This window comes from Panthera onca, chromosome B2 (assembly GCF_046562875.1).
Source record: "Panthera onca isolate mPanOnc1 chromosome B2, mPanOnc1 haplotype 2, whole genome shotgun sequence".
Lineage (NCBI taxonomy): Eukaryota > Metazoa > Chordata > Mammalia > Carnivora > Felidae > Panthera > Panthera onca.
The window spans coordinates 57196165-57214846 of NC_138343.1; the positions used below are offsets into that span (position 1 = coordinate 57196165).

The 18682-nt window shown below is 36.1% G+C and overlaps 1 protein-coding gene across 9 annotated transcripts in view; it reads left to right on the forward strand.

Annotated features, from left to right (window-relative positions):
• Positions 1-260: 260 nt before the first annotated feature.
• The window catches only part of PHF3 (PHD finger protein 3), an 82596-nt gene continuing 64174 nt past the window's right edge, over positions 261-18682 (forward strand). The window contains exons 1-3 of one of the 9 annotated variants that reach the window (XM_060615845.3): positions 9601-9769; positions 10583-10672; positions 11611-11879. In XM_060615845.3, the coding sequence (XP_060471828.1) occupies positions 11636-11879 (244 nt within the window). In that variant the 5' untranslated portion in view covers positions 9601-9769; positions 10583-10672; positions 11611-11635. Of the gene's footprint in view, positions 612-647; positions 917-9600; positions 9770-10080; positions 10673-11610; positions 11880-18682 lie in introns of those variants that run through there. The other 8 variants (XM_078447045.2, XM_060615846.3, XM_060615847.3 and 5 more) reach the window with 8 other exon arrangements.

The window sequence follows — 18682 nt, forward strand, 5'->3', positions numbered from 1 at the left end:
ATGGGGGGGGGGCAGATTTGACTATCAATATTGCACTATGAAGCCTTAGTGCTCATTACAATCGAGAAAAATCTATCTGTGCCTCACCCCGCGAGCGAGGTAATAGCTCAAGGCCCTCAGGCGTGCCGCGCCCTGACAAGACTGGGAGCGGCGCGGAAGCGCAGCCGAGTGCTACAGCCCGGGCCCCGCGGAGGCGCGGCACTGGAGAGCCCACATTGCGCAGGCGCAGCGTGCAGGCCGCGGCCCCCGGAACGGTAAACAGTGGCGTCACGTGACGCGGCCCGGCTCCTGCCCCCGCGCCGCCGCCGCACGCCGATGGCTGCGGGGTCTCGCGCCGCCGCACGGTCCCCACGAGGCGAGCGACCCTCGGGCCCTGGGCGGCGGCGGCTGCTACGAGGATAAAAAGGGCGGCGCGGAAGCCAGGCTAGTGTCGTCAGCAGCAGCTGCTCGGCCCTGTGAGCAAAAGAGGCTGTGGCAGCGACGCCGACGTCCTGCGCGTACCCCCTCTCCTCGGCACCCACCGGGCCCCCTCCTCCTCGGCGGCGGCGGCGGCGGCAGCGGCCACCATCTTCCTCTTGCTGCCAGTGGTAGCGCTCGTCTGGCGGAGCTGGGTGAGTTGCGGCTCTGGCCGCGGCCAGGGAGACGGGCAATTCTCCCCTCCCCCATCCCTTTCCACACGCACAGCGCCTCCGCGGGCCTCCCCGCCCCTCCCGCGGCGGACACTCCGCGCCTTTCTCCCGCGTAGCCGGGAAACCTCTTCGGCCTCTTGCGCAACGTCCCCGGCCTGCCCGGGCCGTGCCTCTGTCGCCCCGGACCGTTTGGATCGCGGGGTGGGAGGGAGCCGCGGCGGCGAGGTGGCCAGGCGGAGGGTCTGGACCGCGGCCTCTCCCCGGCTTCTGCTCCCGGGCCTTCCGCGGTGAGTGTGCCCCACTGCCGCCGTCGCGCGGGCGCGCAGGCCCGGAGGCACCGCGGGCGCTGCCAGGAAGGCCCGGCCCGCAGGCCCCCGGACCTGGCCCTTCGTACCTCTTCCCTCCAAGGGAGCGAGCTCGGCATCGAGCTTTGGGCCCTGCCGCGAGGCCGAACCCTGTCCCAGCTTTTGGAGAGGGGGGAGTTGGCGCTCTATCCATCCTCCTGCTACCGCGCGCTTTTGTGCTCGGGACCCAAACTGTCGACTCCTTTTGCTTAGTTTGAAAAAGGAAGCCTAGAATGTGGCTTTCGGAATAATATGAGTAATTTAATGAACCACTTGTCGATTCGTGCGTGTTAATGGTGCTAAATAACTGATCACCTGACACGGGGAGGGGGGCAGGGAGGAGGGAGAAAGAGAATGTTAGTACCGCGCATAGCCCTGTTTCCCCCTTCTTTTCCCCAGCAATGTGTTGCCGGGTCCGATGACCTTTTCCCATCTTTGGATTTTTAAATGCCATTTTCTAGAGACTATGATTCGAGGTAGTTTGAATGCATGATTATTGGTGCTATTCAGGAATCATTTGCAGATTATGATCATGGATAATCATTAATGTAAGTGGTAACAGCACTTTGATATCTACCTTTACTAATCTTCATTACATGTAGAAATACTTAATTTGAAATGAGACATTGGTTATTGAGCCTTTCCCAAATACTACCTTATTTTAAGCCAAAAAAAAAAAAAAAAAAAAAGATACAGTAAACTATTTAGGGAGTACTTAGTACATTGTTCTACTTAGTTACGATTTGGGGGTCGATTTTTGTTTTCCTTTTTACAAAACTGGTTGTTTGAGATCTTGCAAAACTACGCCTTCTTTACTCATTCATTTCCTACCATTTTTGGATTCTTGAATGAAGTGTTTGGGATTGTGAAAATGTTTTTAGATGTGTTTGTGGTAAAGAGACACGAGTCAAAAGAACCAAGAAGTCTTTGCAGGATTCTTCTGTTTTTGAATTTGTATCCTCATTCCAGAGCTCAAGAGGTGTTGTATAAAGATTATTCCGAATAGTAGTTTTTGCTACCACTCGACCTTTTTATTACTATTATTTTCTGTCCAGGTTTTCTGTTTTTTTGCCCTATATTACGATAATGAATTTTTCCTCCATCATCATTATACCCATTACTATTTTAAAATACATACTCCATTTCCCCATGATAGTAACATAATTTCAGAGAGGACTTAGGAGCTATTATTGGTCTGATTGAGCCATACACAGTTCAATTAGTAACAGAAAGACTTCTCAACTGAACTGGGCTGCTTTTTAAGTATGCAGAATTACAACCATAGATTTTAAGCTTTATTTGATAGCTGTACTGTTAATTTGTCAAAAGGATAACAAGAGTTAGTTGATGGGACCAGTTTTCCCTTGTTCCTTGCATGCTTTATAGGTCCGTTTATTGAAGAACATGAAAACGTGATATACTGCTTTTGCATCCTTCGGGCAGGGCAGTGGACTTCCTTGTCGGTCACATTGAGTTAGTTATGCATTCTATGCTGTTGGGATGGACTTCACATAACTTTAGTTGATCCTTTGGTATACTCATCTGTTGCATGTTCAAATAAGTCAAATCTAAGAGAAGCAGTCTGTAAATGTAGGTGAAAGTTAGCATTAATTAAATGCAAACTTCAGGATAGAAAAGTGGAAAGAAAGTTGTCTCTATGTTCAAATCGTTTAAAACCATAGTATTAAAATTTAAATTGTATTCAGATTGGAATTAGTTAAGAAAGGTTGATAATCTTTGATTTATGTAATAGCTTATTAATAAAACTCTGTTGTTAAAAGTTGGAAGGCAACAAGGTGACAGTTGGATTACTGCAAAATTATCCTGAGTTTAGATTTTCACATAATATGTATTATACTTGGAAAAAACTGGTGAATGTTAATTATGCATACAATTCTTTTTTTTTTTTTTTTTTTTTTAAGTACTGAAACATAATGGTTATCTTCCTTGGTAATATGGCATTGCCTTTTTAATACATTTTGCTTTCTTAAATGTGCACTTTTTTTGTTTTTGACACATAGCTCATGAAATCCTTTTTACTTAATAATTTTTGTCTGGAGATAAGGTCTTTTCTCCTCTTTAATGAGATAATGAGCTTCATTGATCAGTATCTCAGGTTTGTGGATTACCCATAACTACTTCACAGTGTCAGGAACTATTAGGGTTCTTGGAGTGCAGATTTCTATTTTCTTTCATCCACATTTCAGGAAATCTTTCTGATGAGGGCTGTTGGATTTCTTTCTTTTGTGGAGCAGTACATCTTGGGCTCTATTTCTCTTATTTTTTCTTGGAGCACCTCCGAGAATCCTGGAGTATGTTTTCAGAAGGATAGACATTTTATTTTTTAACTACAAATATGACTTGGCAAATTGTTAGACACTTACAGTATAGTTGCATGTTTGAGAAAGATACTCCCTTTTATTTGCTGCTCTTTGAATACTGGGAAAAGGTATTGAGGGTATTGGTTTGATTCAAAATATGTGAGACCCAGGGGCTGTTTTTACGCTCAAGAAACATTGTCTAGGTTGAGAAACAAGATTCAAAGACTCAAGATGTTAAATCATTATATTAAAGTAAAAAGATGATATTTCAAGAATTACAAAAGGCATTGTGTGAGAAATTGCCAAATGTGTAGACCGGACACTCACTCCTATGCATTGTGTGTTAATTTATATCATTAAAACAATTTTTTTTTAATGTTTATTTTTGAGAGAGGGAGTGCAAGCATGCATGGGGAAGGGGCAGAGAGAGGGAGACACAGAATCTGAAGCAGGTTCCAGGCTCTGAGCTGTCAGCACAGAGCCTAATGCGGGGCTTGAACTCAAGAACTACAAGATTATGACCTGAGCTGAAGCTGAAACGTTTAACCAACTGAGCTACCCAGGTGCCTTTAGATCATTTTTTAATGGTCAGGGAATTTTCATTTTTATGATCAGTTGTACAGTGAAGAGAAAGAATGAAGAGAAATAGTTTAATAAAAATTTCAAAATACTATCCAGAAGTTTTAATTAGTTTTAGCATGATCTAACTTTATTAGATGACGTTTTGAATGGCATAGTAGATTGTACAGAAAGGCTAAACTTAATGTTTTTTTGGTTCATTCATAATTTGTGCGAGTTGGCCATGTGAAAACATTCTAAAATTGTAGACTGTGAAAATAAATTGCAGAGTTTGTAGTCGATAACTTCCAAAATGATGTTTATACACACTGAGGATAGCCATTGTGTTTTTTATGTGTAGGGAGTGGCTAAGTGTGTATTTTCTAACTTATTTTGGAAGAAGGGTAGGCCACTTTCTTTTTAGTATTTTTAAGATTTTATTAATTATTAAGAACATAAAAATTAGTATGTGTTACACAAGAAGAGTGCATATAGTATAGTATAAATGTGCGGATTCAGTAATCACGCTGCTTGGGTTTCAGTTTGGGGAACATTACATAATGGTCTGGGCCTCAATTTGCTTGTCTGTAAAATAGATAGAGTAATTGCACCTTCCTCGCAGGGTTGTTGGGAGGAACTAATGAGATAAGGCATACAATACACTTAGCATGGGGCCTGAAACATAGTGCATGCTAAAAGTACATGTTAGCTTGTACTGTTAGGACCTACTCCGTAGTTTTAATGATGAGCTACTTCCACTGGTTGTATGGTCAGTCCAAACTGCTAATATCAGTAGGATATGGTTGTAAACTTTGGAGTTAGTGCAGTTGGCTAGTGTAATTCTGCTTTTGCCAGATTCAGCTTGTACTTGATAGTTCTTTTTCTGGATTCTTAGGTCAGCTTTAGTCTTAGTATGGCAGACACCTTGGAATCTTACCTGTTCTTTTACCTGATTTAGAAAAGTTTCGAGCTTTGCTTTTTCTTATAGATTCTAACCAATGCAACTGGAGTAGAATTTGAAGTGTGTTTAGAGCAGTTGATTAGGTTGCATTGCTCTATAGAATTGTACTTTCTAGAATTGTGTTGTACTACATTGTTTAACCATTTAGTGATTTTCCTTTTCTCTATCCTGGAAAGATAACCTGTTACTCATCTTTAATGTTTTCATATTATGGTGGTTAAGAACTGACCTTTGTGTCAGAGCAGAATTGAGTCCCAGCTGTTTCACTTATTTATTCTATAATACTGGGTGTAACTTTGCTAAGCTTTAGCCCCACTCTTATAACTTGAAATAATAATGGTACCTGCCTAATTGTATGGTTGTGAAGATTAAGTGACATCATGCATACATTAAGTTTACACTGTGCCTGGCACATAATAAATACTCAATGCATTTTGCTTTATAAATAGATAATATAGTGTAGTGGTAAGTGCATTGATTCTTGAAGGAAATTTTCTGGGTTCAAATTTCAGCTCCACCACTTACTATAGCAAGTAATTTAATCTCTTTGATCCCAATTCTTCCCTCCCTTCGTTTCTTCTTCTTTCTTTGTTTACTGAATTATAATATAGCATTGTTGTGAGGATTAAGTTAATAAATGTAGGGCAGAGTTTCTTAACCTTAGCAGTTTTCTGGCTGGATAATTCTTTGTTGTGGGGCTTTCCTTGTGTATGGTAGTATATTTACTGGATGCCAGTAGCCTGCCCTCCTTTTGTGATGACCAGAAATGTCTCCATATATGGCCAAATGTCCTCTGGAGGGACATACTCACCTCTGATTGAGAATTACTGATGTAAAGCATGTAGACCATTGCCTGGTGTGAAATTAGAGCACATCGTTTTAGGTTTTTAGTCACTATTAGTAGTGGTACTTTTATTTTTCTACTACTAGTGCTTATTAGAAATATGTTCACGGTAAGCAAGCCTGATGAATTGACAGCTTAATTTAGACTATAGGATAGGGGCTATAAGGCACCAAGCTTCCATTCCCAGGGCCTTTGCATTTAGGTCTTTGCCTGGATTGCATTTCCTCATTTGTGCATGGATCACTCCCTCTTTTCAGGTTTTGGCTTACATGTTCATTTACCATTGTACATAGAAACACTCTTCCTCTCCCCATCACTATTACCCTGTTTAATTTTTTTGTCATAGATTTTACAATCTCCTGAATATATTTGTAACTCCCCCATGCCACCCCCATACACATATATGTGAATACAGACTGCATGAGACAGAGCTTCTTCATAGTATAAACTGTTAGGGTCTTTGGTAGCTTTAATGATTTATTGTTAGGTTTATATCTATTTTTTTTAAAGGAGATGACATGATAAAACATAGTTTTACTTTGAAGATGCTTCTGAAAAGTTGAGATAGTTTCAATGTATTCTTAATTAAAAGGGGATTTTGTAGAAATATAACTTTTTTTTCTTTTTTGCTGTTGGTGTTTTCTAAATCTTTTTTGCTTTCCATTCCATGAAACAGAATACATGCTGATTTTATCAGTGTAAACTAAATTTGTTTGCAGTATAATTTTTTGAGAGTTACAGATAAAGTATTTTAAAGCGGGACATATCTTCAAACTCATTTTATTCAGAATTTGGTAGTAATACTTATTTTTAATTGTATTCTGAGTCTTTCTAAATGGTCTGTTAGGACCAGACTCTGTCATTCATGATTAGCACATGCTGTTCTTCCCTTTGCCTGGAGTATCTTCTGGATCTTTAGGATCCAGCTCATACATCACTTGCTTAGATATTCTTGGCCTCATGAGTTTCACCTTCCTCTGTAATAACTGTTTGCAGTCCTTATTATGACACTGTCCTATTTTGTTGTGATGTTTACATGTTGTTTATATGTCTATACTCTTATATTGTGAGTTCCTTGGATTTGAATGGTACTTGTTTCACTGGTACCTATAATAATACTTTATAAGTAGATGCTTAATAAATATGTGAATAAATGAGAAATTTGGAATTAAGTAGATTACCCAGTTCTCTGACTTAGCTGGAGATATTTTATGGTCTGGAAACATGAGACATTACTGTGATCTAAGAACTAATTCCTGGTTTCACTATATACCCAAATTATTAGTATCGATTTAATTGAATATGTACATATCATTATCCATTTAACATACACTGTAGATGGACTTGTTGTTTTATTTTTATTTATTTTTTTGAAGATTTTAAAGATCTTCTTTATCTACATTACTAGGTATCTCCTCTAATTTTATTTTTATTTTTATTTTTATTATTTCTTTTAATGTTTATCTTTGAGAGAGAGAGAGAGAGAGAGAGAGAGAGACAGAGCATGAGTTGGGGAGGAGCAGAGAGAGAGCGAGACACAGAATCCGAAGCAGGCTCCAGGACCTGAGCCATCAGCCCAGAGCCTGATGCGGGGCTTGAACTCAGGAGCTGTGAGATCATGACCTGAGCTAAAGTCAGATGCTTAACCTACTGAGCCACCTAGGCGCACCTATTATTATTTTTAAATATACTTTTCAAAATTCTTTTTTTTTTTTTTAAGTTTACTTATTTATTTATTTATTTAATTTGTACACGCAATGTGGGGATCAAATTCACGGCGCCTAGATCAAGAGTTGTGTGTTCTTCTGACTGAGCCAACCAGGTGCCTCCTCTAATTTTAGAGTAATTTTAGATTAGTGTTCATGTTTTTAAAAAGACTTATTTTTATAATAACTTCAGACTTATAGAAAAATTGCAGACATTGTATAGAGTTTCTGTATTCCTTCATCCAGTTTCCTGATTGTTACATCTGACATAATGCTAGTGCCTTTATTAGAACTAGAGATTAACATTGGTACATTGCTATTAACTAACTTGCAGACTTTATTCTGATTTTACTGGTTTTTCTTTTACTGTCCTTTTTCTGTTTCATGATCCAACCCAGTTTACCACATTGCATTTAGTAGATAAGTGTGTTCATGTTAATTGAGTTAATATTTCTGCAGTTGACTTAACGTTTGTTTTCCAATTTAGCATGGAAAATTTTATCATTTTATTTTTGATACTGAGAACTTGATATCTGAAACTGATCTTTTAAAATGAATTGCTTTATGCTTCCATTAAATATTACTTTCAAGGTAGTCTTGTGAGATGGCTGTATACTATCATTTTTGGAATTTTTCCTTGGAATTGCCCCAAGAACCACTTAGTACTGCTTATGAAAAGTCAGTCTTACTAATTTATAATAGATTTACAAGAAAACTGGTCTTGTGATGTCTCCTGTAGAAATTGTCTTCTTTGGGTCCCTAATTTTATAGCCTATTCTGTGTTGGAAGAATCCTGGTCTTGTTGGCATTAAGATGTTTCAATGGTAACTGCTTAGTAAACATGTGTTGAATGAGTTAAAAGTATTACTAAATAAATGTAATTTTGTTATGCTAGTCCTTTTCAATATTTGACTATGGAAGCCTTTTCCCTGATGTGCTTATTTAAATTCAGATAAAACACACTTTACAAGTCATACCAGTTTGGCCAAAAAGCTGTAGTGGAAAGTTTGGTTCACCCATCTTATTTACACAATGTTTTGCTTTTTATATTTTTTAAAATTTGTCTTTAAAGACTATTGTCTACCTTCGAGATAAAAAAATATGTCACAAGCTCTTAAAGTACTTTTTGTAAAGGAGTTTTGGGATGGTTCACTAATAGTGCTATTGAAAAAAACATACTGCTTATTTAGATCACTATTTACTAAATATTGTGAATGTTATTAAATAATGTGAATGAATATTTAGAATGGGTTGGTCTTCCATATAGCTTTGTGATTTTGAGCTATATGATCATAATTTTGAATGTTCTTAATGTCTCCATCACTTGAAATCACACAACCAGTAGTAACAGAAAGATGGACTTCAGGTGAAGTTTGTAGAATTTATCAGACTCGTGTTGCTATGGGAATGAGTGCATTTTTCAGTAGATTCAGCATACTTTTTTTAGAAGGAAAGTTTACTATTTGCTTTTAGAGCTGGAATTAACCTTTTTTTCTTTTTGATTCATCTGAGAAAAAAAGATTACTAAGTGGGATGCAACTTTGAAAAGGATGTAGTCTTGACCTGTGGCTTTGGATTCCATCATATGTAGATAAACTAATTTGTCAGTAGTTTTAGCTACGTAATTTGTAAGCATTTAATAACATTTTTGTAAATTAAATACCAGAAATTTATTATACTAAAATTTTTTGGAACCTAAAAACATATTAGTGGAAGTATTGGTGATATAATTGAGCCTTTTTTAGGTACTGAGATCAGGTAGTATTAGAGAATTAAAAGTTTTCCTGAGTTTTCATCAGCATTATGAGCTGTAATTTTCTTTTAATGTTACAGTTAGAGAATGCATATAAAATAGCCAGCATGTCAATCAAATCATTAACATTTTAGTGTTTTATGAATATTAATTAATTTTAAAAAATGTTTTATTTTTGAGAGAGAGAGAGAAAGAGAGAGTGTGAGTGGGGGAGGGGTAGAGAGAAAGGGAGACACAGACCCCAAAGCAGGCTCCAGGCTCTGAGCTGTTAGCACAGAGCCCCATGTGGAGCTGGAACTCACGAGCCACGAGATCATAATCTGAGATCATAATCTGAGCCAAAGCTGGATGCTTAACTGACTGAGCCACCCAGGCGCCCCTATTAATATTTTAATATACGTAAAATTCCAAAATTTGATAAGAGATACTGAAATCCTTCATTTAGAAGGGGATTAACTTTTGTGAGAATGAGGAAATTTTCTTTCATTTTTTTTTAGGATTTTAAATTGAGTTACAATAAACTTTCTACTTAAAATGAACAGATTGATGAATTCCAGTGGATGTATACATTCATGATTTAGGAAATTTTTATCATTCCCCAAAGTATCTTCCTGTCCCTTTGCAGTGTATCCTTCTGTTATCCAAGGACCCAGGTAACTACCGGTTTGTTAGAAAATTATTTTTAAAGAAGAGCCTTTAATGAGTCAAATCTAGTCAATTTCTAGTTTGGGAGCTTAGTGTGAAAGAGGAAGAGGTATGGCTATAGGCTGTGGAGCCTAGGAACCTAGGTTTGAATCTTGGCTGTTTTATGGTTTGGGGTGGGGAGATATTTACATTATTTATTTGTTTACTTTTATTATTTTTATTATAATATTATTTTTTTATTATTATTATTTTTAATGTTTATTTTAGAGAGAGAGAGAGAGTGAGTGGGGGAGGGCAGAGAGAGAGAGGCAGACACAGAATCCAAAGCAGGCTCCAGGCTCTGAGCTGGCAGCACAGAGCCCGATGTGGGGCTCGAACTCACGAGCTATGAGATCATGATCTGAGCTGAAGTCAGATGCTCAACCGACTGAGCCACCCAGGTGCCCCAATAGTTACATTATTTAAATGAATTGTCTTGTAAAAAATTATTTGTTAAGTGTTCATTTATTTTAGAGAGAGAGAGAATGAGAACGAGTGGGGGGAGGGGCAGACCGAGAGGTTCCAAAGCGGGCTTCATGCTGATAAAAGTGAGCCCAATGCGGGACTCGAAAACTGTGAGATCATGACTTGAGCCGAAGTCAGAGGCTCAACTGATTGAGTCACCCAGGCGCCCCAGTTATTTAAACGTATTTTCTATGTAGAGTCTATTATTATGATTGGGCATAAATGGGCTAAATATGGGTGAAATGGTTGGCAGCATATGATATATACCCAGTAAATTGTCAAATATCTTTGAACTTCCTCTTCCTTCATTTTTATAGGGGAAAGAATCAAGGACAGTTTGAGGAAATTTTGGTAGATTTGGAGCCGATCTAAAAAATCTTGGAATTTTGGAACCCAAGATGTTCTGGGTTAGTTGAATTTCTAGCTAACTGAATATTATTAGATGTTTTTGCTGATGCCCTTCCTCTCCCACCTTCCAAAATACATTGGTTCCGTTTTTTCTGAAACCAGTCTTATTTTCATAATTCAACTTTTGATTAATTGAGGCTCTTCAGGGCATGAGATGACCTTTCTGAGCAGTGTGTAGTATATATAGTAGGAGACTAGCTTGACATCTGTATGTACCTCACATAACTCACTAAAATAAATTTAAATCTCTGATATATTGTTTTCTTGTCATTTATCCCATTTTATCCTAAAAGGAGTCCCCCCACTAAAATGTGTGTATGTGCATGTCTCTGCCTGTGTATGTGTGTATTTTTTTGAGTTTTGATTTGTTGGGTTTAATTAATAGTGTCTTTTCATTTCCCCCTCGACCCCTACAAACGACCTTTTTCTCTCTGTATTACCTTTCTTTAAATGATTTAAATGCTTTGTAAATGACACAAGGCTATTTTACCATCTTAATAGGTATGGGACAAATATGATTTGATTTTGGCTCTTTTATGTGGTCTTATTGTGAAAGCAGTGTTTTATTCTTAATTTATGAACAGATTATGGTTAAAAACACACGGTTTTTATGGTTTAAGCCATGTCATTCTTTCAATTGTATCAAATTAATGAATTATATACATAGTTTTTCCCTCAAAATAATAAACTGAGTAAACATTTAATAGGATTTCTGGTAAAATGATATTCTACATGTATAATGAAGAAACATTATTTAGTAAAGATTCGTTCTACATGTCCAAATGTTTATTCTAACAACAGTGAGGGTTTTTTTTAAAAAACAATTCAGAAATACCTAAGTGTGTTCTTAGACTCAAAACTATTAAAATAATTTGGTTTTAGGTGATTATCAATTGATAGCTTTATTTCTTATGGTATTTTTTTTGTCTTTCTATAGGGCTGAAAGACACACAGAAGTCTTCATGGATATAGTTGATACATTTAATCATTTAATTCCTACTGAACACTTAGATGATGCCCTATTTCTAGGATCCAACCTGGAGAATGAAGTCTGTGAGGATTTTAGTACAAGTCAAAATGTCTTAGAGGACTCGCTGAAGAACATGCTCAGCGATAAGGATCCTATGCTAGGATCTGCAAGTAACCAGTTCTGTTTGCCTGTTTTGGATAGCAATGATCCCAATTTCCAGATGCCTTGTTCAACAGGTAATTCTTACTTTTTTTTTTTTTTTTTAGTCTGCAATTTAAAATAAAAAGAATTTTCAGCAGCATCTTTTTTATTCTTTTTCTTTTTTTCTTTTTCTTTTTTTTTGTTTTTTTGTTTTTTGTTTTTTTGTTTTTTTGGTGAGGGTAGTGAATTTAGGATTCTTTACTTTCAATTTAGAGCTGCTGTTCTAGACATCAGAATTAGACTTTAAATTTTCTTCCAAGGAGTGTGGAATTATCTTTGAGGATATTATGGATATGGATAGGGTGACCATATAATTTATTATCCAAAGGGGGACACTTTTTGAGAATTACAGCGGTGCTGTTTATTACATTATGACAAAAAGTATAAGTTGGGACTCTCTCTAGTATATAGGAATTGCTTAGCAAATTGGAACATTATGTCACTATGGGCCTGCTGGAGTCAAGGGGAAGTGCTGAATTGACCTTTCTCAGTACCCCTCCCAGACCTTCATATTTAATATATTGTATACTTTCATTTCAGATATTTTGGTATTTTGTACATGTATCTCAAAACCAGAGAAAGAACTCTAGACCTGTGCTGTCCAGCATAGTAACTACTAGCCACATAAAACTGTTAAATCACTTTAGAGGAGTGCAGTCCTAACTGAGATGTGCTGTGAAGTGCACATTAGATTTGTTTGTTTAAGTAGGCTCCATGCCCAGTGCAGAGCCCACTGTGGGACTTGAACTCAGGACCCTGAAGTTAAGATCTGAGCTGAGATCAAGAGTCAGATGCTTAACTGACTTCAGCCACCAAAGTACCTCCTGCACATTACATTTTAAAGACTTAATATGAAAAAAGAATATCAAATATATTTTGTCAGAGGGTTTTTTTGTTTTGTTCTGTTTTTTTAATGTTTATTTTTGAAGAGAGAGAGAGCGGGGGAGGGGCAGAGGGAGAGGGAGAGTGGGAATCTCTGTGCTGACAACACAGAGCCCTATGCAAGGCTCAGTCTCACAAACTGTGAGATGATAATCTGAGCCGAAATCAAGAGTTGGATGCTTAACCAACTGAGCTACCCAGGTGCCCCATTGGAGTTTTTTAATGTTGATTACATTTATGATATTTTGTATACTTTGAGTAAAATAAAATATATGGTTAAAATTAATTTCATCTCTTTTTACCTTTTTTTAAAAGTGGCTACTTGAAAATTTAAAATTAGATATGTGGCTTGCATTATATTTCTATTGGATAGCACTGATCTAGGTTCTGTAGTTGAAGTAACTGGAAGATTAAGGATAGCAACTTTCTGTAAAGCTAAACAAATTCTTAATATGAAATTATCTCAGATACATTAATATGTGGGAAAATATGTAGGTTTTCTTTTATAAAGCAAAGCAAATATTACAGCAGACTTTGGGGCAATTAGCTAGCTATTCTGTAAGCTAAAATTAACTAAAGGAAAATCAGCTTCACTGGAGAATTTAGGCTTCCCATCACTGTTCCATAGAGTAGTTCACAGGTTTATGTGGTGTTGATCTGCCTTTCAATGAGTCTAGACTTCTGCACTACGATTTTTCAGAATAATTTTTGTTTCGTTTTAATATTTTCTGCCTAATATTTTAATATAACAATATTTAAATTTATATTAGGCTGGCCTGCTATTCATCCATAAATTTTTCAGATTACTCTGCTTGAAGACCTCAACATTTTGCCTACTAGGAATCTTCATTTTAACAGCTCTTTAATACTGAGGTCTTTTGAGTTGTTTGCTAATGGTATATCTCTGAATTACATACCTGGTGTTGTGTTATTGCGTAGGTTTACATTGTTTTTGTTGTATTTTAAATGTTTTAAACCTTTTAAAATTTTGTTTTATGTATGCACTGTTCAAGTTTTTTACTTTGGTTCCTGTGTCAGTACAGTGTACCTAATTATCTTTATTGTCAAGTGCTTTTGACAGTTCTTGGTTGTATACAGAGTCGCACATCTCAGTCTAAATTCAGGAAAAACATTTATTGAATACTTATGTGCTTATTACTGGAAATATGGTTACTCTTTAGGATGTTAATTGGTTCTGAAATTAGCAAATGTATCATCTTGTTAGACTTCTTTATTTATAAAATTTCAGTCCTTTTATAATACCAGTATTCCTACTTGCTGTCCCCCTTTTTTAAAGAATTGATTTTTATTGATCTGAAAACTTTCTATTGTGAAAAGTCTCTTCAGTTTGGTGAACATTTCTTTTCTTAATAGAAGACTGAGAACATCTCTACTGAAGTACTTAACAGTTTTTTGAGGTATAATTAATACTTGTTTGTGATTCTGTTATCTTATAAACTTTAACTTTTTTATTTAAGAACTTAAGTAGAATTATTTTCTAAATTTATTTTAAATTTGTGTGTTATAATTATTTACCTTGGCTCTGAAGTGGAACTGTTTTTATTAATGTGTATGTAGTATATATGTTCTTAAGATAGTAAGGGAATTTGTGGAGGAAATTTTAAGTAATAAAGCTCTTCTGTCTAGGATCGTTTAGATTTCTTTATGCGGTCAGGTAGGGCATTTATCTTGATTGCTTCAGAGTTCCATTTGCCCTTTGGGATATTTGGTTGAGTAAAAGGCCTATATATATTTTCTAATGATAGCAAGATGGACATCATTTAAATTTTTGAAAAGTTTGTTTTGACATAATTTTAGATTTCAGAGACAGTTGGGAAGAAGAAATTATAAACCATTTAGTGAAAACCTTATATGGATAATTTTTATAAGTTTCAGCTATTCACATACCACTTCAGCTTTTTGTTATAAAATAAAAAGGATATAGTTTTTATCCAGATGTTTTGTACATGGGTCTGTATGCTTTTATTAATTGTCTTACTGGATCTTTAGCAGGGAAATGACCCTGTCACTATTCCTCACATCAATGACAGTTATAGATTGTGGTAATTTTGTAACTTTGGTTTTGACAGTGCTAAAACTAGCAAACCAATAACTGCTATGTCTTGTTCTCTACTATGCTTAACCAAGTTGATTTGCTGTAGTTGTTAAAGACCAGTTTTTTGTTGACATAGTTGAATGGCTTGCATATATTTAATCTGTATCCGGAAGTCATAGAATAGCTTTAAAAATTACAAAAATAGGAAAGAAATGTTGAAGATTACTTTTAGGGCTCTGTTTGAGGCAAAAAAATTAGGATTCTGATCATTTCATGTTGGGAGATCACCAATAGATTTCTGGTCTGTTTTAGAATGCTTTGGACTCCAAAGTATTTATGTACATAATTGCAGTATTTGCATATGGTTTTTAGATTGCCCAGTAAATTTTTTTTTTTTAACTCCAGTGAGGAAAATCATTAAGTATTGGAGAAATGTCTGATCTTGATAATCACAACAGTTATCGGAATTCTTTAAAAATCTTGTTATCCTTAAAATTAAAATATTTGCCCAAGTAATAGGTTGTTGATACCAAATATATTGTATATACCACTTGAATATATTGTTTACATATACCACTTGTTTATATATACCATGTATGTAAAATCATTGAAATGGTTTTTGAAAAACTGGCAATACATAGTGTCAAGGAGAAATATTTTTTCTCTCCTTTTACAAACATGTTCCCCTTTTACATGGATGGCTCTGATTCATAAATGTGAAGGAAGTCTTGTATTTAACCATTTCTTTATATGGTATATTGAAAAGAAATGTTTAGTGGCTGTAATTTGATTTATTTAAGACCAGGAAGACAGATATATTGTAGATATGTGGGTACGCAGAATACCTTTTATTCAAATAGTACTTACTCATAGCTCTTGTGCTCTTCAGTGAAACCAAGGTGTTCTTTGCAGGCTACGTCATGGCTTACAAAATGATCATTGACTAAAATAAGAGGAAGCCCCTCCTGTACATGGTTTTTGGAGATTAAACATTTTAGAAAGTCATTAAAATCTTACTGGTATCTTGCATATTTGCTAAAAATTGATTCATATTGTGCATTTAAGTACTTTTTTCAAATGTAAAGGAAAATTTCTAGTAGCATGCATATGTGATAGTCACTTTCCTGTCATGAATGACATTCAAGCAGTTTTGTTTAGTAAGAATTTTAGTTTGTGCTGCTTTCCTCACAGCGAAGTATTGTAATACATGTTAAGACTGGTTTTATAAGCCTCTTAGCAATGTGTGATTTGGTCCCTTTTTTGGCACACAAGTTTTAACTTTGGTCATAGCTCATAGTTTTGGGGCATCTTCACCATTAGAGGCAGAATTCATCTATGTAAAATCAGAAAAATTGTGTTGTCCTGACACTTGTCCTGAAAAAATTGGTGTCTTAGTGCATTACTGAGATTTATTAAAAGGTGTTTACAAGTTTTTTTGTTTTTTCAGTTTATTTTGATTTATTTTGAGAGTGACAGAGACAGCACGAGTCAGGGAGGGGCAGAGAGAGAGGGAGACCGAGAATCCTAAGCAGGCTCCACACTGCCTGCACAGAGCCCAATGCAGGGCTGGAACTCAAGAAACGGTGAGATCATGACCTGAGCTGAAACCGGATGCTTAACTGACTGAGCCACCCAGGCATCCCTTTTTAAAAATGTTTAAAAAGTATTTATTTAAGTAATCTCAGCACTCAGTGTAGAGCTTGAATTCAAACGCAACAGCCCAAGATCAAGAGTTGCATGCTCCCTCTGACTGAGTCAGCCAGCTGCCCCTTTTCACAAGTTTTTATGGCTTCATGCTTCTCTTGGACAGCATTTTCAATCAGACATTACATTTAACTAAACACAGTGGACCTTTGATCCAATAAAATCCTGTTTTCAGATTTTAATTATTTTTCTTCTTATTCATACTTGATTTGTGGGGGTGGCAAACTGTTCAGATTAATTAGAAATGTGGATCCAGCTACACATATAAATTCATTCCATATTTGCACTGGGATCTTTTTTCACTGTTTTTATTATTCTGAGTGGTAGCTTTTTTTTTTTTTTTTTTTTTTAACCTCTTGTGCCATCACAAGAAGTCACAATCAGTGAACCTCTTGTGCAGTTTATCTTATTTTTGAGAATTGGCATTTGAACAAGAAAATACAATACATGTAAGCAAAGTAGTAATACAAATGTGATGAAATACTAAGACAGATTGTATACTGTTAATTGTTAGAGTAACTGATCATCCTTGTAAGAACATGCATAGCCTTTAAGAATAAAACATTTCCATAAGTGATGGTTAATATTAAATATCATTTTGAGTTATAATTTGAGTGATTTTGGTGAAAATGAGTATGTTTAGAAGAGAGCTAACAGAAAAGAGAGGCAAAAATTTGTAGAATTAGAGATGTAACCTTAGTGGAGGAGAGAAAATGCTGGAAGATGGAAAGAGTAGGATATAATAGCCATAGATCCTTGAAAGTTTGTCACATTGGCAAGAGATTTGACTTTTTTTTTTTTTTTTTAATGTTTATTTATTTGGGGGTGGAAACAGAGAGAAGAGCGAGAATCCCAAGCAGGCTGTGCACTGCCAGTGCAGAGCCTGGCACAGGGCTCGATCCCATGAACTGTGAGGTCATGACCTGAGCTGAAATCAAGAGTTGGATGCTTAACGACTGAGCCACCCAGGTGCCCCAAGAAATTTGACTATATATTATGAATAATGGGAAAGAGCTTAGATCCATTAGGGAGCAGTTAGAGAGAGGTACAGTTTGATTGGCTAAAAGGAAGAACTTAGGGTTCATCAGATAGAGTAATAGTTCCCTGGGAATATGAAATTTACACTTTTTTTTTTTTTTTTTACATTTGACTTTTGCTCTCTTTAACTTGATGTAATATAAAGCCAAGTATATTTTAATTTTACTTCGCGTTGAACATTTAATTTTCTGTCTTAATTTAAAATCTGAAAATTAATCATGTCGTCATCATTATATCCCTAAGTAATGTCTTTCAGTTTATTCCTTTTATCTATTACTTAAAATTCATTTCATTATTATTTCTGAAGCCCATTGCATATTTCACTTAAAATACAAACCTTGGATCAAGACTAGAACAGTTTTTATTCTTTGGGTTACTGAATCTTTTAAAATTTAACTTGCATATGTGTGTTCTCATAACGGGCTTCTTTTCTCAAGATCTGGGATATTTGGTTCTATTCAATCTACCTTTTTTCTGGAAATCCCAGAGCCCTCTGTCCTTATCTTTTCCTGTCTAGGCTTGTCATTCTCTTGACCTGTTGAACATCTGTCATCCCTGAGCTTCACTGCGCTCCTTGAGTAGAGCTATTAGAGCTATTACTTTTCTGTATTTCATCTGTTCCCTCTTAATGACATCCTTAGTCAGTTTCTGGTCATACCATATTTGAGTAATAATTTGCTTTTATTTGAATACCACCTTTCTTAAAATTTTAAGGCATTATTTCTTAGCCTTCTAGCATCTAGTATTGTGGTTAGGTTGCCTGATTCTTGTATGAGACTTTTGCTTTGTTAGGTGGCCATTCTTGCACTCCTGCTTTAGAATCTTTTCTGTATCTTTTGGTGTTTCATCTTTAATTTTTGCTGGGCCCTTGGTGGGTTTTCAGTTTGGAGAGTGATCCCTTTAGCTCTGTGAAATTTTCTTCTGTTTTCTCTGCAACTCCTAGTAGACAGATTTTGCCCTTTCTAGAGGACACATTTTTCATCTCTTTCTTGAATATTTACCATCTTTTGCTTTATGTCTTTTTAGAGAGTCACTGTCATATTTTCCATTTCTTTGAATATTTAATTTTGACAATTGTATTACTGTTTCTAAGAACTCTTATGTTCATTCATACCATTTTTAATTTTTAAATTTATTTATTTATTTATTTATTTATTT